This window comes from Sceloporus occidentalis, unplaced genomic scaffold (assembly GCF_023333645.1).
Source record: "Sceloporus occidentalis isolate IW3139 unplaced genomic scaffold, rSceOcc1.0.p SCAF_124, whole genome shotgun sequence".
Taxonomy (NCBI): domain Eukaryota; kingdom Metazoa; phylum Chordata; class Lepidosauria; order Squamata; family Phrynosomatidae; genus Sceloporus; species Sceloporus occidentalis.
This window is the reverse complement of record NW_028317104.1, coordinates 2,014,804-2,038,680: the sequence shown is the minus strand read 5'-3', so window position 1 is coordinate 2,038,680 and position 23,877 is coordinate 2,014,804. Positions and strand designations below refer to the sequence as shown.

Below are 23,877 nucleotides of genomic sequence, written 5' to 3'. Positions count from 1 at the left end.
ATTAGTAGGTCCATAAGGATATCAGCGGGTTGATGTACAGCAGCTACCTACCTTGAAAATAGTGCATTAGTATTCAAAGTAAGGAGGAACACCCATGTGGAATGGTAGGGGCCCCACAGAGCTTCACTTTAGTTATAGAGTTTTATAAAAACCCTCAACTGATACATGCACGGAAGGAATTATAATTTAAGGACCATACAGTTGCTGATTGATTACATTGACTTGTGAGTCTATATTTACAGTAAATCGCTCACTCATGTTGAAGGTGATGCTGAGCATTATTCTGCAAACTTTATTAAACAGAAACTTTAACCATTTACAATGAAAGTATGATCATGCGTACATGAGATTTTCAACTTTATGATCATTTCTATGAACTGGAAATAGTTAACTTGACAAATCAGAATTATGTTCATATTGCACAAAGAGCTTATTAAAATTCATTTTCTTTCCCTGAATGGATGTGTTTGTAAACTACATTTGTTAGCTATAATTAAGAAAACGAACACTCACTGCCAGGTCTTACAAAGTATGCTTATGTTGCTTTTCCAGCCAAATGCTGCTTTGTATAACATGCCTACGCTCATTTTTCCTAAACCATGTTCAGCTCCAGCACTCCCAGTCTTAAAAGTTGTAGATACAAGCAGTCCTCGTTTGTCGTAACAGTGAATCTCCAATTTTGAACTGTTCCAAAAAAAAGGCTTCACCTCTTCTCCTGCCTTACATCACCCAAACCCTTTCTAGACCTTTATGTTAGAGTTGGATGCATTGGATGATAGTGTTGGATCAGTACTCAAAGGCAACCTTGGATGAATACACTTTTACGTCTTCTATCCGGCGGAGAGAAACTGATGTGCATTCCATGCATCTAGTCTGAAATTCTAGCTTTGCATTCAGATCCTGCTGTCGTTTTCAGGTTGTTGAATACTGAATTACAGACCAATCCAAATGGCAACATCTCATATACCATAATGGCTATGGTATTGAGTTTGATTGATGTCCAGGCCTAGGTATTAGATTTATTTATATAGCACCAATATAGATTGGGTAGCAATGTTATAATAGGGTCAGTGAAAATACAAAACAAAGACAATGTAAAAACTTACCATAACATTAACACACATTCAGGCATATTGATACAAAATGAGATGAGGGCACTTCTCTTGCAAGCTTCCAGTCTATTCATTACAATCTATTACTCCCATAATAAATATACTCCCTATTAACTGCACAAAAAACACAAAATCCATTGATCTAAATTAATGAAATATGTGATTTGGTTAAAAAGAGAAATACAAGTTAAAAAAATAGAATCAAATACTTTGTATATCAACAACCAAATGTAAATATATTAAACATGTTCACTCAACATTTCTTAAAAAGGCAATATTTGAAAGAATGGAAAGGCTTGTATTACTAACAATACATTTTAACATTCCTAAACTATCAATGTATTAAAAAAAGAATCTTCCCAAAGAGCTCTACCAATGAAGAATGCCTTAAAATAATAAGTACTTTAAAATGGTACATTTCTCTTTTCTTATTGATTAGCTTTATTTTTATACAAGTCCATTGTTCATGAACAATGGAAAAAAATGAATTTAATAAAACAAAGTCATGCTTATCTATAAAAATGCTTTTTTTTTTTAAATCGTTATGATTTAATGGACAAGGTATCTCTTCATGTGCTGTCTTTTGTTTGCTGCACAGGAAAACACCATTGAAAAGGTATCTTCTTTGAAACACCCAGCTGTGTTTTTGCACTGGAGAAACAAACAGTGCTTCACTTTTGCTAAATATAACACTGTAAAGTTTTTTTTGTTTGTTTTTTTATATTTCTATACCCGGTGCAATTTAGCTCTTGCACTCTGATGATGATGATGATGATGATACTGGTTTGCCTTGAAGCGTGAAACATCTACTTTTTCAAAGCTTCAAGAGTCTTTGAAGTCATGTTAGCCACAGATGTTAGAGTGCTTTCAATCTCAAATAAACACTTGGCCGCAACAGAAGTGCATGAGGTCGATGGGCTTTTTTTTTTACGAAATGGTGCTTTATCACATTCAGTCAGTATGAAGGCATAATCTAGGATATGTAGGACTAAAATCAAGGCCAGATCTCCTTGTTGCCAGTCATAATCATAATATTTAATGAACAAGAGACTCTGGATTATTTCAGACTAAACAAAAAAATAATTGTTTAGCTGTGTTCTCACAAACATGAATTGCAGTGAAACCAATTAAAACAATTGTTTCCAAGATCCATGAATTATTCCATGAATACTCCATCCCCATACAATAGCATTATGCTCTTGCCAACTTGCTGTTTATATATATATATATATATATATATATATATATATATATATTAATTTGTGTAGCTAGGGGAGGGTTAGCAACTTTCGGCCCAGTGGGTCACGCCAAGCCAAGCCAAGCCAAATAGCCCAGGAATACAGAGGCCTAAAAACAGACAACACACTCCATGCACGTTAACTAGTTTTGCCCAAATCCACAGACAGGTTTTCGTTTTCCCATACAAATTTGCAGCAAGTTGTAAAGTCAGTGCTATGCCATAAGCCATTTCTTAAAGTTGTTTATTTGCTTGTATGTTTGGAGTAGCATAGTTACAGCTACATACAGTTTATCACTATAGTTTTCAGATACATGATAAAGCAGTGTTTTATTTAAAGAAATAGGTCATATTTTATTTTTAACCCCCCCCCCCAACTATATTAACAACCAGTGGTTACAAGTACAGCCAAAGCTTAAAAAGTTGGTTAGGGGAACATGTTTCATATGTTTTCCTATCTTTAGGCTGAGCAACATAAAGCATGAATAGCAGTTAAGATCTGCTTTATTGTGAATATATGTGAACCCCCCCCCCAATAAATGGTATTTGATTAGACACAGTTATAAAATGAGTGCCCTAACACACTATTGCAGCTGAATAAATATTCAACTTACACACAATATGAGATGCCAGCTGGTATCCTTGAAGGACCAAACTTAGACAAAATATCAGAGATACCAGGGGGCGTTGCAAGAATTGTGTTATTTGCACGAAAGGTCTGTGTTCTCACAGTCAATTTTCTGCATGTATCTGAGGTACGCACATATATTTCTGATGGAGAAGAAAGTGGTTCTAATAACAGGATGTTCTTCTGGAATTGGGCTTGGCTTGGCAGTACTTCTAGCCTCTGACACCTGCCAAAGGTTTAAAGGTAACCCATTTTATTTTGAGCAATCAATTTTCAGGTGCTATTAATCCTAGCACTTAATGTTCCCAGAATTGGTCAGCCCTTCTGACTAATGGAGGGGTTATTAATTGCTATTGGGACATACTTTTGTAAGATTTAAAGACATTCATATAAATTGGTCTCATGAACCATATACAAAGCCTGCTAAGGTGAGCAAAACCTTTCTGCATTCCCTTCATCCCAAAACCTACAGATCTCAGCAGTCTGGCTAATTCTAGATGCACTATAAGATCTTATTATAGCCTGGATTTGGCAACTTTTAAAGACAGTAGCCATTCCTGGATATTAGATATAGTTGAAGAATTCTTCACTACCAGTGCCATGAGCTGTACAAAAGTATATAGTTCAATTTTCCACAATGAAGCAAAATACAGATATTTGTTGGGTCATTGAATTGTCTTATTACATTTTTTTGACTATGACAAGAATTATGTTTCATAAGCCTTTAAACTCAAAAATGAATTTTCAATGTCCTATGATGTTCAATATTATATGAAGTTGTGCCAAAAAGAAGGGAGAAACATCAAACACTATACATGGGGTGACGGGAGGGACGTTAAACAGTATGAAAAGAAGCCACAGTGAGGCAGATTCGAAAGGAAAGTACTCCCTGAAGGGCATCTTTAAACTCTCCAAATAAATGTATCAATTATATTTACAGTGGTAGTGGTTATATTGCTTGCTGGGGACTCTGCTATCACAGCCCTAATATATTACCAATGAATCCAATGTCTATTTTAGCCTAAAAGTCTTGTTTTAATCTAAGAACACGTCAGTTGATTGTGATAATTTTGACAAACGCATCAAGGAAGGACAATGTTTCCATTGCTTTATAATGTAATATTAATCAGGCTTAGCAGGGGTTATTGGTGAAAGCAGCAGCTTTTCATTTTGTAGTTACATTTATTGTAGTCAATGTGTATTATTTATGACCGTATTATTGTATTGCTTCCAGTACCAGGAACTACATCTCTAGAAAAGCAAAGTTAAGCATGGTTGGTAAATAACAAACTAAAACAAAGTCCTATAAAGGTGAAAGAAAAATATGGATATTTCAAAAATTCCTAATAAGTACTAGGACCAAAAATTCCTTGCTTTTTGGGCGGATAAATATTAACCAGACTAGATGGGACACTTCAAACTTATATGATAACAAGTTTCAATCTACAAAAGTTTAATAAAAAAAATGTTCACATCTTTTGTAAATTAAAGTACACGTATGCCAATATGGATATGTCCAAAACATGCAGTTAAAAAGACAGTTTACAGGCCCTAACAGCAATAAAGAAGCATACTTTACTCTGCAGTTCTTTTCCTCCTCTGGTCCAACAAACCGTTGCAACTAATTGATTGCTTGGATGAACGGAATTAATATGACAGGTGAAATATAGAGCCATATTGAGTACATTTCATCATGTTTTGGAGCCCAACAGATTTAGTAAATTTTAGGTCATATTTGTCATAATATGTTAAGTTCTATACTATTTTATAAAATGTTGATCCACCACCATTACGATGCTAAATATAGAAAACTGACTACCTTCCTATTGACCGCCTTAGTCTATGCCACCATGCGTGATTTGTCTAAGAAAGAGCGTCTTCTGGAGTGTGTTCGGAACTGTCATGTTGACACCTTTGAGATCCTACAGATGGATGTCACTGACCAGCATTCAGTATTGGCAACTATTGAGAAGATTAAGGAACAGCGAGTAGACGTTCTAGGTGAGATGAACTTGGTGGCTTAAAGGTGCTGTTCCGTTCTGACAAAATATGTCATTTTCTAGTATGTTTGCTTAACTTGGTTTTGTGTAAGTTTGCCTATAGCCTGTTTCATTATACATTTTCACATCGGAGCCATCTCCTAAGCATACACAAAGTACGCAGCTAAGGATAATGGAGATATTTTCAAGATGAGCACAAGTAGTTATTTTTTAACTTTAATAAGAACATTCAATGATAGTAAAGTAGAGCAGATAATATATCCACTTGGATTAATTTAACAGTTTATTCAGCAGCAAGTGTAATTTCAGAGGACTAGGATACATTGGTGTTTTGAATAAAATGAGAATGAGTAGTAAAAGTATTTTGTATAGGCTAAAAACACTGCAGAAAATTGCAATAGTAACAACGTGCAAAAAAATTTAAATTCCTTGCAAAATATTGACTCTTGAGATCAGTTCTTCTTAATACCTATGGACTTCCTGTTATGCTTCCCTGATCTACTCTGTTAAATCGCTTGCGTGGTTTGTTTGTAAAGTAAAATATAACAGTTCCTAGCATTGGCTGAATATAGCATGTAAACATGTAATAACACTATAAGGTTACACAAAGAGTAAAACATTCATGGTGTTTACCTCTATGTGAATGCTGGAGGTTTACTTACTGAGGGATGTAGGTTAATTAAAGGGAGTTGAAGCATTTCATTACACAGAATTCCAACCTCTGTGCGAGAGGTCATTTTGCCTCAGTTTAATGCATAGTTAATTCAGTCACTATCTCACCAATTTGATTATCCAATACCCATTATGCTGCACTAGCTCAATAGGTACTGCAAGTGAAATCTACAATTTAGCGAATCCTTCCCTTCTTCTTACAATCTCAGTTACCCTAGCCAGGCCCAGTCTGGCCATCTGGTACACTAAACAGATGACCAGTAGGGCAGACACTGGATATATATGTGCAGCTACATGGTGTCTTTTTACTTATTTTGTTAATTTTACTTTGTGCCGCTGGAAAATCCTTGTCGCCACTGTTTAACTCTCCTGTTTTAGTATGCAATGCTGGTGTTGGTTTGATGGGTCCTTTGGAATGTCACACATATGAAACCATGAAGAACATATTTGATGTCAACCTTTTTGGCACCATAAGCACCATTCAAGCCTTCCTCCCTGGAATGAAACAAAGGAAGACAGGCAGGATCATCATCTCCAGTAGTGTTGGTGGCCTTCAAGGTAAAAACCACTAAACATTATATATATTATAGTCTGATATTCCTTCCTAAGTAAGTTTGGCAATTATAGCAAATGCGCTAATTGTTTATCTTTATATCCTCACTGACTCTCTCACAGAGGTCCCAAAGGAGACCTTAGGTAGCTTGTTAATATGAATATATGATTGCGCCAACTATAGGTAAACGATTAAACAGGAACTCCTACCATATTTTACAACCTGTATCAGATTAAAATACTCAAAAAACTTTAATTTTTTTTAAAGTTCTAGTTTTGCATAATATAATCATTTCAGACAGCTGTATATTAGCCATTTGTATGTATCCTAACTCAGTTATCTTAGCCACATCCACTGGACAAACTCCCTGACTCCTTCTCTTAGCTATATATTCTGACTAATAAAAGTAGGAACAGACTTCATTTGCATTACCATAAAGAATGGGCTCAGTGTGAAGTTTATGCAGGGAACGTCACCCACAATATCTCACGACTGACAACGCAGGTCATTGAACAAAACTAGATAAAACAAGTGTTTTGCTGTATATAGCACTGTATATTATGCTCACGTTTAATATTTTTCCATGACTTTTCCTTTAAAGTAGTTGCCTAGAATAGAATCAATATAATTAAGGGATCATAAAAATACTACTACTTATACCTCCTAGTTTTGCTAACATTGTAAGCTTAAAGTGGTGTGGAACACAAACTTCTTGACTACAAAATATTGTTTTAGAACCAACATTTTAGCTACGTTGGGGTTATTGAATTGATTAAGTCTTTATTTGCTTAAAGTAGGTTACAAACTTTTTTAAAAAATCCACAATAAATATTGTGTGAATAATTAAGATAAAATATTATTCATGCCTGGAGGTAAATGAATTAATATTAATATTTTAGAACTCATAAAAAATGTAATGATTTTCACGATGGCAGGTATTCCATTCAATGATGTGTATTGTGCCAGCAAGTTTGCTGTGGAAGGATTATGTGAGAGCCTGGCAATTGTCCTACAGCATTTCAATATACAGTAAGTAATACAGAAGTATATGAATACCGTACAGATTTTAAACCTCTTAATGAAATTAAAGGAATTTCTACTGTCTATGAGTTCCTCCATAGAGATTATACCATATTTACTTCATTATAAGACAGAAAAAATTGTCTCAAAAAAGCACATTGCCTTCATCAGGAATGAACTGCAGGAATGCTTCTCTTTCTCCGCAAAATGTGTCTGCAATGTTCTGGCCCCCGCAAAACGGCAGAGCCACGGTGCCCCCCCCCATGGGGATAGTCTCTCCTCTGTTTCTCAAAGCGAGGAGAGGGTGCGCTTAGACCTGATACCAAGGAGAAGCTGAACCATAGCACAGGGGTGGGGACTGTTCTTAAGTAAATCATGTAATATGTATGTTGCTCACTCCAGCTACTTTCAACCTGTAACTTTTGTCAGACAGCAGTCGCACCTTTGTAGGCTTCAAATTCTAGGATTCCTAGATAAAGAATACGTCATATAGTTCACTTGCATCCTGTAATGCGACTCTTGTCTTGGATATGCTTGTTTGTAAGCATATTAGCAATAGCCAAATAGCACAGCTTTTTAAGGTGTGTTTCTAGCTATTCTATTTGAACTATAAATAATACAACTTTTTTAAACTTGTATTTGCTTCCTTTGTATTCTTACATTGCGGGGATACATAGCATGAAGCTGCATTATTGGGATTTAACCTGATAAATCAGTTTTATGTTAGCAAAAGTTAGTAAGACCATTTAGGAAATATCAAATGTTTTTGTGTCTTTTCTCTTCTCCATAAAGTGTGAGTCTTATTGAATGTGGCCCAGTAAGCACCAACTTTATGAACAACCTCCACACCTGGGACCCCAGTGATGGCTGCCTGCAGTGTGTGGACAGTGACACCAGATCTCTCTACGCTCAGTATTTGCAACACTGTAAAACAATCTTCCAAGACGTGGCACAAGACACAGATGAGATACTGCAGGTTGGACTACTTGGGAATATGCAGTAACAATATAGTGAATAATTTTAACTATGTTATTAAAAATAGTAGCACTTTATTCACATCCAATGGATAAAACATCACAAAACAACACAAAAGAGAGACTTACAATAAACATGTGGCAGAAGAGCGGAAACAGCCTATGAGACACCAATGTTTTGACTACAAAGTCCTTTTCAAGGGTAATCATATATAACAATATACTTAATACATACTAACAAACTGCTATGCATCCATATAGTTATGCTCTGCATATCCTGACCAGTGCATGATGGGGTTAAGCATTAGGTTAAAACTTAATAACTTGCATTTGAGTTCAAAGAAATGTGATGAGATGTTTGGTAAGCCCTGCCTTAATGATTCTTACAGATTGGTGTCTTTAGTTCTATATGGTAGTAGCAGCCCTGGGTGGTTTCAGTTTATGCACTCTAGAATCCTCTCACTCTAATACCATACGCTAACACACACTTATTCTAACCTCCATACAACAGCACATAAATATATACACCCTCTAGCTCTCAGGGCACCTGGGATTACTAGCTGGAAGCAGGACAGGTGGAAACACGGGACCAAAATGGGGCTGAAGTAAAGAAGCAACAGGTCTCAGATCAATACTTAGGGTTTCAGCCCCCTAAACCCACCCCTAGTGATGCTTGCACTCAAAACTAACCACTCAAAGAATCAATTAACCCTATAGAGCAGTACAATTAAATATGATTATACATCTATTGTGCTAGGCAATTGTTCTGGTTGTTGAGGCAATCCAATACGTCTTTGTGGGCATTGTGAGCATATGCGCATTTATCCAGACTGCCATCTGCTCAATCCCAGAATGCTGTACACATAACTGGTCGCACACCATTCTGTGACCTAACGGAGAAGTTTGTGGGTGATGGTGCAGCCCACCCAGAGCCATAAGAATAATGCATAATGTATTGCCTAGACAAATCGCTTGTACAATGTATGGGTAAAGGTACCCCTACAAAGTGGCATTTTTTAAATGACAGGTACAATTTAACCTTTGCTATTGTCCACATATCTGAAGATCTATGGGTCAGAGTATTGTTGGGTCTATTAAGAAGGAGACATTATTTCCTTAGTTGCCTATAACAATGGATATCTATGTTTATTGCAGATGTACTTGGAAGCCATCGAGGCTCCTCTCCCATCACTCAGGTACTTCACTACTCAGTTCTTCATGCCTCTGACAAAGCTAAAGTTATCCTGTGCAGGTGGATCTGAGTATGTCCAAGCCATGCACAAATTTGTGTTCTCCGGGACAAAGACAGAAGAGCATCAGTAAAATAATCTCAGAGAAATTAACTGAACTGTATGTTTAACCAACTCATTGCTTGTTTTACTTTTGTTATGTTTGTGTATAAAGATACATCTGCCATCTGTGCTAATTATCTATTTAATCCTGTTTTTATTTCTGTTTATTTATCATAATCCGATGTGATGTTTCTGGCATTTATTATTATGATATAATTATGATATTACACTCATCATTCACTGTATTATGACTAATCATTGTAAACCCAACAATTAAAGGTGAAACAGCTATATAAAGTACTGGAAATCTAATAAAGTTAATCTCATTAACAGAGTTAGACTCTTTAATAATATACGGTATGAAACCATTCTGAGCTATAGAAGAACATGAACAGATAAACATGACTTTGTGCATTCAGTATACTGCAGTTTACAGCACTGGGACATAGTATTGGAATGTGCTTTTGTTTCTATTTTATTACACTAAACATTCTCATTATTAGATATCTTGTAGGAACAAACCATTTTGTTTTATAGAGCCCTATGAAGCCAATCAGCAAGCCCACCAAGTACCTTAACTTTTCTCTTAGATTAGGCAGGCATTCTATTTTTTCCTAAATGCGGTACAGTAAGACCCTTCTAGTTTCATATAACAAATAGTAACATATACACTGTAAAAGAAATATGCAGACATTGTAACTTGTATGTTATTCAAATTGCCACTTTCTTTAACTTACAATACTCTTACATTGGAACTAATAAAAAGTAAATAAGTAAATACACCAACAGGGACCTTTATGGCATCACATTATGAATACATAGACATATCTATAACAGCTTCCACTCCCTTGGTAAGGCTTTTCACAAGATTTTGAAGTGTTTCTGCTGGAATTTTTAATCATTCATCCAGTAGAGCATTTAAGAATTCCTGGCTCTTATTCTTCGTTCCTGTCCATCCCAAATGTGTTCAATGGGGTCGAGATCAGGGCTCTGTGAGAGCCAGTCAAGTTCTTCTGCACCAAACTCGTCCAACCATGTCTGGGGCACAGTCATGCTGGAATATAAAAGGGCCTTCACCAAACTGTTCCTACAAAGTCGGAAGCATGGTACTGTCAAAATTGTCCTCTTCAGCATACCAAGACATTTTGGACAATACTATGCTTCCAACTTTGTGGGAAAAGCTAAAGTATATGTGGACATGTATGTAGAGACAGAGCCGGCCTTAGGTGTTCTGGCGCCCTGTGCGAACTACTCCTCTGGCGCCCCCCCTCACTACCCCCCCTCTGCCCCTTCAAACTACCCCCCCTCTGCCCCTTCAAACTAGCCCCTCCTGCAGGGCCGGCCGAAGACTTAACACCGCCTGGTGCGAAGTTTAAAATGCCGCCCCCCGCCAACGCCGGGGGGGGGGCATTATCTACCCCCCCACACCGGTACTTACCCTTAAACAGTCCTGCGGCGAGTCTCCCTGTGCTGCCACGGTGCCGGCTTGTAATGCTGAGCGCCGGAAATTCACGTCACTTCCGGCGCTCTGCATTACAAGCCGGCACCGAGACCGAACAGGGAAACTCGCCGCAGAGGAGAGAGAGAGGGGCGCCGAGCGGGTAAGCGAAAACCACTCGGTGCCCCTCTCTCTCTCCTCCGCTTCAAAAAAAAAATAAAAAAAATGCTTGGGGCGGCAAAGTGCCGCCCCTTCTGAAGTGCCGCCTGGGGCAATTGCCCCAGTCGGCTCCATTGTAGGGCCGGCCCTGCCCTCCTGCCCCTTCAAACTAGCCCCCTCTGCCCCTTCAAACTTTTTTAGGAGGCTGAAAAAACATGTATCTATTTGTAGAGAATTATATGTACACAAATATAAACATAAACACAGATAATATCCATTTGACCCATCTAGTCTGTCCATGTTTTCTTGCTTTAAAGACTGAAACATTAATAAGTCATTAGTCATCGTATATTAGATAGCCACATTAAATTTCCTTACTGTGTTAACCTCTACCATTTTTGCTGGAAGACTGTTCCACTTATCTACCTCACTAAGCCTTTGATACTCTAATTTTAGATTATGACTATACCTGGGAACTGTCCAGGTTTCACCAGGAGATTCCTGAAAAAGTGCCCCTTCCCTTTGAATGGGGGGCTGATGTCCATGTACAGTCCTGGCTGCGTGCCCCAAGGGTAGGCTCCAGGTAGCCAGAGCCCACAAGTTCCCACATACGATTATGACCACTTGTTTTAACATTTATCTTCATTTGAAATATAGTTCAGTTCTGTATTATATTTTTATTAAATGCCCACTTTGTTAAAGTATTTACATTCATATTTCACATACCCTCTCTCTTATCTCCTTTCACGAAGCTGTACATATTGAGATCCCTTAATCTTTATGGGTATTTTACATCCTGCACACAACACAACGATATCCTTCTGGAGATGGGGTCTCCAGAACTGTACGCAATACTCTAGGCAAGGTTTGCCCATAGACCTGTAAAGCCACCTCCCCCTTTCAGTTACTATTGCCTCTACTTATACAATCCCGCACCTTGTTTGTGTTTTCCATCGCCCTGTTAACTTTAATTCTCAATAAAAAAATTGGCCTCAATTCATTAGACTAATCTAGTCATAAAGGGCCATATTTAAATATAAGAAAGTTTTGTGGATGGTCTATGAATTTTTATCTTGCAAACTGAAACAAGTAAACTTGCAGGAAATCACATATTCAAACAACGTCAGATAGCAAAATCATCTTCCCCCAGTGAAACTGTGCCCCCAAAAGTGACGTAATTTTCAGGCACGTTGTGTCAGCGAGGCAGGATTACTGTCGCAGGTTGCAGGACCCAATTGGATCACCGCTCAGCAAGGGAACCACAGGCCACAAGAAACATACTGGAGGGAAGAGGAGGATGCGTACATGTATATGTCTATATGTGTGTATATGTATGTGTGTTTGTATATATCTCCTTCACAAAAAAAAGTGTACCAGGTACGTCATCGGAAAATGTTCCGCGCAGACCAATGATGTAGTAAAGTGCTGCTGTTATCTGTCCAGAAGTCCAGGTTGACCAGCAACAGCAAGAAAGACTACTGCAATGTGTTTTTCACACATATTGTACTTCATGCATAAATTCACAGCTCATGGTATATGTCACTGCCAAAGAACACTTCAATATGTGTTTATCAACGTCTCCTGAGTACAGTAATACCACTCATACATAGGTTTCTCTATGTGGCGCCACCATATAAGAGGCCATCAGGAGCGATCACACAAGGCCCCTGGTTTTTTTTGTTGCTGAATGGAGGCATTGCAGCAAAACTGTTTGAGCCAAGAAAGCTGTCAACCCCATGACATGCGCATGATTGGTCTTTCACTGTATGTTTTTCCGTGATGTGGCAGGGTATGATTAATGTAATAAAAAAACAATTGTTCTGCCCAGATTCCTATAGGTCAATGATTTTAGAGTTCGACCTCCCATTGCTGTTGTCACCTCCTGACATTCTAATGAATATCAGGCCAAACACCTGTTTAAGAGCCTTGAAGTTATTCATCCGCCACACTGGTTCTGAGTGGCTTTGGAACAACACCAGATCCATATAGCCCTGAAGAGCTGCCCTTAAGTGCAAGTTTACATTGTCAGACTTTGAATGACATAATATGACCGAAAGTAAGTGCACACCTGACCTTCACATTTTTTTGAGCTTCCTGGCCATCCCACCCCTTTGCAGCTATAACAGCCTTCACTCTTCGGGGAAGGATTTCCACAAGATTTTGGAGTGTGTCTGTGGTAATTTGTGCTCATTCAGCAAAAAGTACTGATGTTGGACAATTAGGCCTGACATGACATCGGTCTTCTTAATGATTCCAAAAGACAGGTAAAGATCAAGGTCAGGTGGCAACACTTTTAGAAGGGAAAATAATTACATAAATATACACCAATATACTAAACATTTCAGTGACATCTGGTGCTCTGACTGAGAAAGAGGGGCTGCCATAGTTAGCTCTTTTTGCGCCGGAGGCAAGAACAGAAGATTGTGCTCCCCACTATATATTTACAGAGGTTATTTTGAGAAAAGTAGATAAGCTACAAGGACATTCATGATATTATTATAATAATAATAGTAGTAAAACAAATTTCCCAAACCCAGTGATTTATTCACATTTTGACACAGAGGATGGTACAGCATAACACCCATCAATATATATACTGAGCCTGATGGTGGTATACTACAACTTCCATCACCACAACAGTATAATGCCTATCATTATATAGTTATCCAGACACTGAGTGTATCTCTTATCGTTATAGCAAGATAGACACAGAAAGTGTACTAGACATTGACAGTAATACTCCCATCACTATATACTGAGCCAGACACAGACAGTATTACAGTACAACTCCCAATATAACATCAGTATATCAATATCACTTTTAAATTATATGTACTGGACCAATGTTGCAGGTTTCCAAGTTTTTTTATCAAGTAGTTGTAGGTAAAACAGTGTCCAATAATGGTAGATTATTAAGGGCCAGTTTAGATATAAAAAAGGACCAGCTAGAAGAAACAATGAAAGGTTGACACATCAGAATGTACAATTAAGAATATGAACATTGATTCATCACAGATCAACAAATTAAATTTTTATGGTGTTAAAGTTAGAATTAAAAAACAGAAAACTGCGAAAGTGTGATCAATTGAAAAAAACACATTGTTATTCATTGAGCCACATAGCAGGCTTAGATCAAAGGTCGCACACCAAAGGCCAGCCCTGGCACACAGACTGCATTCACAGGACTTGCTCAGCACCCAAGTTGCATCCACAAGACTTGTACAGGACCCCGATCACACTCCCAGCATTTGCCCAGTACCCAGATTGAACTCACAAGACTTGCCCAGCACCCAGGATACACATATGGGACTTGCCTCAACACCCAGATTGCACATAGGACCTGCCCCAGCATCCATATTGCATCCAAGGGACTTAATCAGCACCTGGGTTGCACACATAGGATTTGCCCCAGCACCCAGATTGCATCCACAGGACTTCCTCAACAACCAGATTGCATCCACAGGATTTCCTCAGCACCCAAGTCCACTCAAAGGACTTGCCCCAGCACCCAGGTTGCACTTTCTCACTATCCCTCCCCCTTTAGCACTATCTTTCCCTCTTTCTAACTATCTACCCCACCCTCCTACTTTTCTAATTCACTTACCATGCTGAAGTCCTGTGCTGGTAGAGCGAGGCCTCTGTCTTGCTGCTCTGTCATGTCTACAATGCTGAATACCGGCATACGACATCATATTCCAGTGTTCAGCATGAAGTGATGGCATCGCGACTGAGAAGGAGGCCTTACACACCCACCACCACAGTCAGGGCAGTGCTCCAAGGCGGGCGGCGGCAGGGAACAGAAGAGAGATAGGGGTGCTGAGCGGTTGCTAAAAACTTTTTTTTAAAAACAGCCAGCCTCTAGTTTGAGAGAAAGCTTTCAGCAACCTCTCAGCACCCCTCTCTCCATTGCTCCATGCCGACTGGGTGCTGTGCACCCGCCTCAGTGTGGCCCTGGATATAGTATATTTCCTTTTCTTGTATCATTTACTGCTGCTAAACTGAATAGGTGGCAGAATACTTTCTCCTTGAGTCTAGAAGAGTTTGCCATAAAGTATGTTGCTCCTTTCTAGCCAACTCTCAGAAAGAGTGCATAAATGACTGCCTATTAGACGGTTGCAATGCAGGAGAGGTCTTGCTACCACAGCCAAGTGCCCAGTGACATATTTTGGCCAAGACTAGCTCATATCCTGGTACTCTGTATCTTAAAGGCATCCAACGCCTTTCATTATACCGGAGATGCTGGAGAGCGGGAGGCGGCTGGAAGCGCTGCTTTAGGTCTGGCCTAGGGCATCCCCAAAGGTAAATACAGCGCTCAGTGTGTACAAGACAAGACATTTTAAAATGAGTTTTCATTTCAAATGTCATTTTATATGGCGTTTTTAGTTGTCCCACAGTTGACCAGTCATGTGTCATGGATTATGATGAACTCTATTAATGAAGCAATTTGGAAGCCAAGAAATAATTTTATTGTTTAAGAAATAATAGACACTTCTATTTGTCTTAAACTGGCTTTAAGGAACATGTATAGATACTTCTTAAATAACTGTAAAGTCATAAGCCCAATGAAAGCAAATAGACCTTGGTGCCTTAATAGGTGGAACAGTTTACTTGAAGATGACTAATCATTCCAAAGACTGGTTTTATGCATTTTTGTAATTTGTTATGTGGATCTTTTATTTTGTTTGATCATTATTATTCTTAAATTATTGTTCCATTATATCCTTTGAAGTGTCTTAAATGTACTTTTTAATATAGTTAATACAATCATGATCTTGTGTTTGTTTATTTGTCTGTCTGAAGGTCTGAAACATCAAGAGGATGAAGGCTCTTAACCATATTTCCCTTCCCATTCTACCATTGCCAAATAACCCTGGTTTTGCAGATGTGCAGGTAACCCAGACATTTTATTTATTCTAGCTGGCCCAACCAACTAAGGTTTCTGAGGTGATACAAAATAGCATCTCCTTAGAACATATAGATCTTAGAAGAACTGATAAGTTTAGGCAAAATTGTCACACTAGTTTTCTAAGTTCCTAATTTGTAATGTCACTCTGGTTGTATGCTTTTACTGTAAAAGGGAAATAAAACTTGATTTACATATATACAGCATCAGTGAAATGGATAAAAAGTGTTAGAAGGGGATTAATTATGGGAGACAACAATGAACAAAATCAGGGGGAAAAGGCTGAAGAGAAGGAGACAGCAGTATGAGAGGAATGGCTAGATAGAACTATACTTAATATAGCCAAGCAAGCAGATCAAATAATTATGAGGCTATCACTCCATGCAGTACAGTATATGCCTTTTCTTTGAAGAAGAATGGCTAATATTGATCTAAGACAGGAGCTGTTAATTAGTTCCATTGATAGCATCACCTTTTTCACACAAACCACTAAGAGTCTTCTTCTCCATAAAAACAAATAATTAGAAAACTCACTAATGTGCTTCAGACATAAGATGATGAGATTTGAGAAGGTGAGAATTCTAGTTGCTATTGAGCTGTTTTTAAAGCAAAATTATTAATAGATATCATGAGTGGGCTTGTTTAAAAGGGCAGCATGACCATTTTTTAAAGAAAGAGTTTGTTTCACTGTTCCCTTTTTTCAGTGAAGTACAACCAGTGTTTCAATAAAAGAAAAAATACCAGTACAAAATGGCTGATGCTATTCAGGCATTACACATGGATGCACAAGTGCTCACATGCTTAAAACATTCTCCTCTACCTGCTATGTTCATCTCCCAATTCGGTAAGATATATACCCTGTCAACCTCTTTTCGGGCAGGCCAATCTTTACCCCTTCCACTTATACTGTACCCTCAAACACATTATACACCGCTGATTTAGCCACAGCAAATATACATTATTTTCCCCTCCTGTTCAGCCAGGTATATTTTGATGCCTGTTCCACAATTTACCATTTCTCCTATTCAGCAAGTTCCCCTTCTATTCAGGCAGATCCATCATGAATGTCCTTGGACTAGCACTTAGAAGATGCCATAAAAATATGAGTGCAGCACACACTGTGCTACATCCTTCCACTCCAGTATGAGGATCCAATTAATACTGACATTTATTCCTTTAATGATCTGCATAACATTTTCCTTAATTGAGGAATTATATCTGGGCAGGACTTGAAGATTATGGTAGTAATTAATATAGAAATTGTTTCTAGTAATGTTAGTGAATAAAGGGAATAGGTCTCTACATATTTATATCTGCATAAGAATAAGAACAGTCAAAGCTCTGTTTGAGTCCCTCACATATACATATTCTGAAAAGTCAAAAAAATAGAATAGTTTGTGTTTTATATTCTACATTTATTTTACTCATGTGTGCCTTTATTAATTCTAATAATGTCTTGGAAAGACCACCATTTCCCTTTTTTCTGCATATATCTGTGAGTAATATTTGGCCAGAAGGCAGGAGATGAACTTGGGCTTTACAAACCTGGCCTTTTTGCCCAGTTTGAAAGATTACTCTGGAAACCATGTACTGCATGCAATATTTTACAGCTTTTGAATGTGTAGAGTGCTTCACATGAAGAATGAAGAATTACATCATCTTAATTTGTCCAATGCTCTTTACATATTTTTCATGGTTTTTTTGCTGCAATTTCAAAATACAAGTAAAAGAAGCCTCATTACATCAAACAGTGCAAATCATACACATAAAATCATACTCAGGCACAAATGTGTAGAATACACCTTTAAATATTGTATATGTTGTAACTGGAACAGTATCCGTGGAATAAATAAAATAAAATGTAAAGAAAGACAGGAATCTAAACTGCTAAATCATAATAATAATAGGAGCAGGTGCATTTTACATTTTAACACCCAGTGTTCATATGTGCCACAATTACAATATGCACAAATACGATTAAACATGTTTTTAAATATATTTGACCTTAAATTCAAACCCTAGATGTGTTAAATAATAATGACGAAAAACAATAAACCATAAACATATGTTTCATGTTGCAAAATAGGGAGCATTATAGGATGCTAGGTAGGGAGCATGATAGGGAGAATTGTGGGAGGAAAATATGATGGCTCCTTTACTATTTATTAATTAATATTTTTTTACATTTTCTGCTTTTGCCTTGAGCACTTACATAGTTCCAGTTGCTATCATGATTATTCTTTTTGTACAAATGTTGGTACATTTTTTTTAAACATTCTGGAAGAGCTGGACTATAATTTGTTTATTGAATTCTGAGTTTATGGTTATTTTATTTCACTATTATTATTTATATAATATAATTTTAAGATGATTTTGGATTATATACCTTAACAGGTGTGGGACAGACAATACCAGGAGAACCGGCTAAAATAATGTTTATATAATACAAGTTACAATCAACTCAATGGTTGATTTCACAGGTGTATCCAACCCCCACTCATCCTTTCTATCCCTCCTTCTTTGTCAGTTTAGCCATCCCCTGGAATAAAGGCTCAGGAATATATAAGGAGACAATGTCTTAGAAAAGAGAAACACACAGAAGAGGAAATCTGCAGGTGGGTTATCCAATCATAACTATTTTATCAGTTCCACTGATTCACTTAAATAAATGAAAGTTATACACGTGTCTAGGGAAGTAACGTAGTATGTGAATACCTGTTATTTATTATCATCATAATGTTTTAAGAGATTTATTCAAATTTTTATATTGCCAGACTGATATTTCCAGATTATACATTTGCTTTAATATTTCAGTTTGCACAAAAGGATTATTGAAAAATATGTTTGGAATGTGTTCTGCTGCCAGTCATTTGGGAAATATAGTTATGCATTTGTTGATAAAGCTTTTGACATTTTTATATAAATGCCATTCTTGTGATTCAGATATTATTTATGCAGCTACTTGAAATTGCTTTCTGTCAAACCCCATTACAGTAGTTGGGCTGTCCAATTTTTGGCTCGTCATACACTTGTTTGTGAACGACAGAGACAGCTGAGCCTGGGGTCCAAAATTTCATCAAACCATGCTATTCCCAGTTGGACTGCAGCACTTGTGAAGGTGGGAGCACAGTAGGGTTACGTAACACAATATTATTTGACCCCACGGTAATATTGTGGCTGCTCAACTGTGCATGTATAAGTGTGAGCTGTGGAGGTGTGATGATTGAGTGAGGATTTTTCATGTGAGTGTGTGAATAGGCTTATGTGCATGTGTGTTCTAGTGTAAGTGTGCAGGTATGAGTGTGCACGTGTATTTGTACTAATGTTCATGGGTCAGTCCTGTCTAGCTAGTTGGTCTAACAAAATCCAGTCCTCTGCATCAACAATGTTTGAAAGCACTGCTGTAGTCCAATATAGAACTTTACAGTTTTTGTTCTAAAACCTATAGCATATAGTTATGTGGAATCACATGATTAATCACTTTGTAAAGATGAAACATTCTGTTCTTGTTTAATTATCTTTGTTTAACTTACCTTGGATGCTCACATTCTGTAGTGTGCATTGTCTCTGTTGAGGTGGACAGAGCTGGTCATCCACAGTATAGGAGATGGTGTTGTCCATAAACAGATTGTCACATCCTCATCTGTTGATGTAATCCCTCTATAATACATTACTTGATAATCTAACAAAGAGTGTTAAGGTTGTTTACAGACAACACATAGCAAATTATTCACAAACATACACTCATGTGGTCTGCAAAAATTGGAAATGTAAATGACGCAGAGTTTTATTTCTAAAAGTTTTAGAAATTATTAAAGTGTTTTTTTAAATAAACTGAATAAAGACTAAAACATTTGATTACTCAATCCATAGGTGAAAAGTCTACAATTTCACGATATGAATCCAGCTATCCTAGGAGTTTTCTGTCTGCTGATATGTGTACACAGTAGATCAGTACGAAATGAAAGGCTGAATGCTTTGGATTTGTCAGAGAACAGGGATCTGGTGAGTTACAAATTTTAAATAATATCCATACCTATTCCTGCTTGTGTTTTCAAAGATGTCTGAAGCAACCTGCTTTTCCCAAAGAGTTAAATAACATAAAATTATACAGTACTGTAACAGTTTTTACTTTTGGCCTGACCTCCCTCATGGTGTGAACATCCTGAATGGCACCTACAGGAGATCCTGGTCTCTGCATAGCAGAGAGTTAGGGATTAATATGACCGTTTAGCAGTGCCTCCACCTAGTAATTAGTCCAGGGAGTGTAGTGTAGAGGACTGCATTGGAAGGCAGGACCCGCGGGAACCCGCCAAAAAACTTGCGGGCGCAGCGGGCTTACTGGTGCTGCGGGCGGGAGCGGGCGGTCAGACACTGTACCTGCGGGTCCCGGTTATCCTGCGCAGTCCCGCAAGGCTGCCTTCTCGCTGCACCCTTACAGTGTCTCTTCTCTTGCTCGGCCCAGGAACAAAGCGGAGTCACGTGATGTGACGTCACTTCCCGTGACTCCGCTGTGTTCCTGGGCGGAGCAAGAGAAGAGATGTTGTGAGGGAGCAACTCGAAGGCAGCCTTGCGGGACTGCGCAGGAAATCTGCAGTTCAGGTACGGAGGTGGGCGTGATTGGCCACAGTTGTGGTGGGAGTGGCGGGATTGGGCACACATGTTGCGGGAGCGGGCAGGAGTGGAACAAGCACATTGCGGGAGCGGGTGGGATTGGACAAACAATCAGTGGGAGAGGGATTAAAAAAGCAGTCCTGTGCAGGGCTCTAGTGTAGTGTGCTAGGACACATATATAACTCAAACACAAGGAAACAGCCACTATAATGTAAAGTTATCAAAAAATGTACTCTCATGTATTAGTTTAGATCAGCAACCTTAAGCATTTCAATGACATCCAAAGATAGACAGCAAAAAAAATAAAGCTAAATCAACCCCAGTCCAAATCATCTGCCTCCCCAAATAATTAGAAACCCACCCTTGTATATTTTTTCAGTCCCCTGGGGTAACTTGGTGAACATAGATGTTGGGACCCTTGATGGTAATAGGGGGAGGTAATACTTCCCCTGAAATGGATAGTGGTGGTATCAGTGCCTAATCCTGTGTACCTTCCTCTGATATCTGTCTCTGGTGCAGTCTGGCAGCTTTAGCTTCTTACTGCCTTCTGCTGTACACTGTATTTCAGTAATCCACTGGAACCACATGGCAAGCTCACTGCAACACATCTGCCTTCAGACACATGGCAGCCTAGCACTGGAATCAATCATAGGATAGGATACTCAGCAGCAGGGAAGGTACAGAGATCTCTTGGGGTGCCTTTCTGCAGAGACAAAGTCACCCCTTCATTCCCCCAGCTGCAGCCACACTTCAGTCTTTCTTCCAACTCCCACTAAGCAGTTTGGGGGAAGGGCATCACTTCCTTTTGGCTCAAAGTCCTGCCCAGTGCTCCAGTGTTCACATTCTGCCCTGGAAGTCTTTATCTATGGTAACCGGAGCTATATAGATACCAGGGCTACAATTCACAAAAGACTACACTGAACCAGGAACAGACCTCAGATGAAACCCAATAAGAGATCTTTTACTGACATTCTTGGGGACACACTTCCTGTAGTGACCTGCAGTACCTAAGAATGCTATTACCTGAGTGCTAGTGCAGGCTATCTGCTACCGCTTCTACTTAAACTGACTCGGGTCTCCCACAACACACTCGGTGCCCCAGATACTGCACCTCGAACATTCCAATATGGCACTTGTCCAGCTTCACATTCAGTCCTGCCTCCTTGATTCTGTCTAAGACAACCCCTAACTGGTGCAGGTGCTCCTCCCACTTTAGATAGATATGTCATCTAGAAATGGACAAGCATAGTTCTGCAACCTATCCAGAAGCCTATATATAATACGCTGGAAGGTGGCCAGGCCATTCTTCATCCCAAATGGCATGCCCGGAAACGTGAACAGGCCAAATGGGGTGATGAAGGGCCGACTTTGGCACAGCCTCAACATCAGGGGGAATCTGCCAAAAGCCCTTACACAGATTGATGGTTCATCCACCCTGGGCATAAGGTAGGCATCAGTCACAGTCCTGTCATTAAATTGTCTATAGTCTACACAGAGCCTGGTAGTGCCATATTTCTTAGGTACAAGAACCACAGGAGAAGCCCAAAGGCTGACAGATGGTTCTATCATCCTGAGATCCAATATCTCCTAGCTCTCCTTATGGATTCCCTCCCCAACTGCCTCAAGGGGGCTTGTCCATGCGTATCAACCCGATGGACCGCTAAGGACATATAGCAAGGAAAAGAAGAGAACATGGCCTGGCACTCACAAAGCACTTGCTTTGTGCAGGTCAAGCTCCTCACAAATCTTAACTCCTGCCATCCCTGCCTCCCCCAGGCATTCCCAGTAAGGGAAGACTCTCCCAGGCATCGAGTTTACCTGGTTCCCATCTGAGCGTGGCTAAGAAGCGTTCCGAGCCTGGTAGGGTGTAGTAAGTTCGGCGGGCACCTCCGCAGTTCCTAGCTGCACAGTGCCAGGATGCCCTCCCATACCGTCCAGGGCAAAGTAGAACGAAGGGGGGGGGCAGATGGGGCTTTCACAGCTTCATTGATGATTCCATAATGTGGTGCAAAGGGCTTGGATGCAGGTATTATAATAGCCCTTCAATAAAATATTTATGTTTATATAAGATCTGCATATTTTCTTTTTTGTAACCTTGAGATAAAAGTGTAAAAAATAATTGGGGAAAAAGGGCATAACATTAAAGAAACCAATGTGTTTTGGGTTTTTTGGGGGGGGTTAGCAGAGAGCTAAGCATAAGAAGGGGGTACCCAGACTTCTACAGGTACAGTGAATATTGTTGGCAGGTACCACAATCGGCGTGCTTTGTATTTGTTATGCAAATGTTTTCAATGTTTCTTTACCAAGTGGAAAAAATGATAGCCTTGATTGAACATAATATACTGAAAAATACAGCATAGTTTATCTAATAACCTTGGAATTTGCAGAAAATTGAATATGTCAGCTTTGCACAGCATTCTAAGTGGCAAGGACTATGAGCCTATATGAGGTATAGTTAATAAATCCATTAGACAGGGCTAACTCTTGCCATTCTTGCAGAAGCTTCCTGTCCTTTGGATTCTAGATTGCATGGTCATGAGTTGAAACAGTCAGCAATCTTGCAAACTCCATAGTTACTGAATAAACTCTGCTGTATTTAAGCTTTGTAAGTTTAATCAAGGTTGCCCTTTTTCCCATGGGAAAAAAAATATAACCAAACTTCTGTAAACTCACAATGTAAACATATGCATTGCAACCTGAACCTGTTCCTGTTCCACTAAGTAAGCTACTGTGAAAGGCGGTATAGCTCAGTGGTAGAGCATTCGACTGCAGATTGAGAGGTCCCTGGTTCAAATCCGGGTGCCCCCTGAATTTTGCGCCACAAAGAGGAAAATCAATACACTTCAGTAACATCCAAGCATACACTTAATCCCTTAATGACAAAGCATGTACATGTACAGGCTCACAATGCATTGTTTTTAATGGGTTTAAGGACAACCATTGTCCTTAAGGGGTTAATTTCCAAACATCAATGTGTAGTTAAAAAAAAATACAACATTGATAAAATGCAGACGGTTGAATAATCTACTGCAGTGGCCCTCAAGTCACTTTCAGGATCAAAAATATACTGGCTATGTTTAACATGGGGCTGTTATCATCCATAAATGCCTCTGAAAAAAATGAAATTGCTGTCATACCTTAAAGCCTAAAATGTATTTGTGTCAAATTTTGCAGTTACATGATCTACGGCAGCTCACAGAATGATCCAAAGTGGTCCCTCTCTTTTTAGATAAGACATTACATTATAACACAAACTCAGTAGTTATCTTATTTTA

At 38.8% G+C, this 23,877-nt stretch overlaps 1 protein-coding gene and 1 non-coding gene across 2 annotated transcripts; both read left to right on the top strand.

Annotated features, from left to right (window-relative positions):
* Positions 1-3,123: 3,123 nt before the first annotated feature.
* Positions 3,124-9,519, top strand: HSD17B1 (hydroxysteroid 17-beta dehydrogenase 1). The gene is made up of 6 exons (XM_089498688.1): positions 3,124-3,220; positions 4,817-4,978; positions 6,028-6,207; positions 7,138-7,231; positions 8,015-8,198; positions 9,352-9,519. Exons 1-6 carry the CDS (start codon positions 3,124-3,126, stop codon positions 9,517-9,519), a joined length of 885 nt encoding a protein of 294 aa, XP_089354814.1.
* Positions 9,520-23,338: 13,819 nt separating this feature from the next.
* TRNAC-GCA (transfer RNA cysteine (anticodon GCA)) lies at positions 23,339-23,410 on the top strand. Its single transcript has one exon. It is a non-coding gene; the product is annotated as a tRNA-Cys (tRNA).
* The last annotated feature ends 467 nt before the right edge of the window (positions 23,411-23,877 follow it).

Excerpts from the sequence above, each read along its gene's own strand:
- HSD17B1 (XM_089498688.1), top strand. The coding sequence starts at position 3,124 with ATGGAGAAGAAAGTGGTTCTAATAACAGGATGTTCTTCTGGAATTGGG. Across the intron at positions 6,208-7,137 it reads TAGTGTTGGTGGCCTTCAAG|GTATTCCATTCAATGATGTG; the intron begins GTAAAAACCACT and ends TCACGATGGCAG. Across the intron at positions 7,232-8,014 it reads CTACAGCATTTCAATATACA|TGTGAGTCTTATTGAATGTG; the intron begins GTAAGTAATACA and ends TTCTCCATAAAG.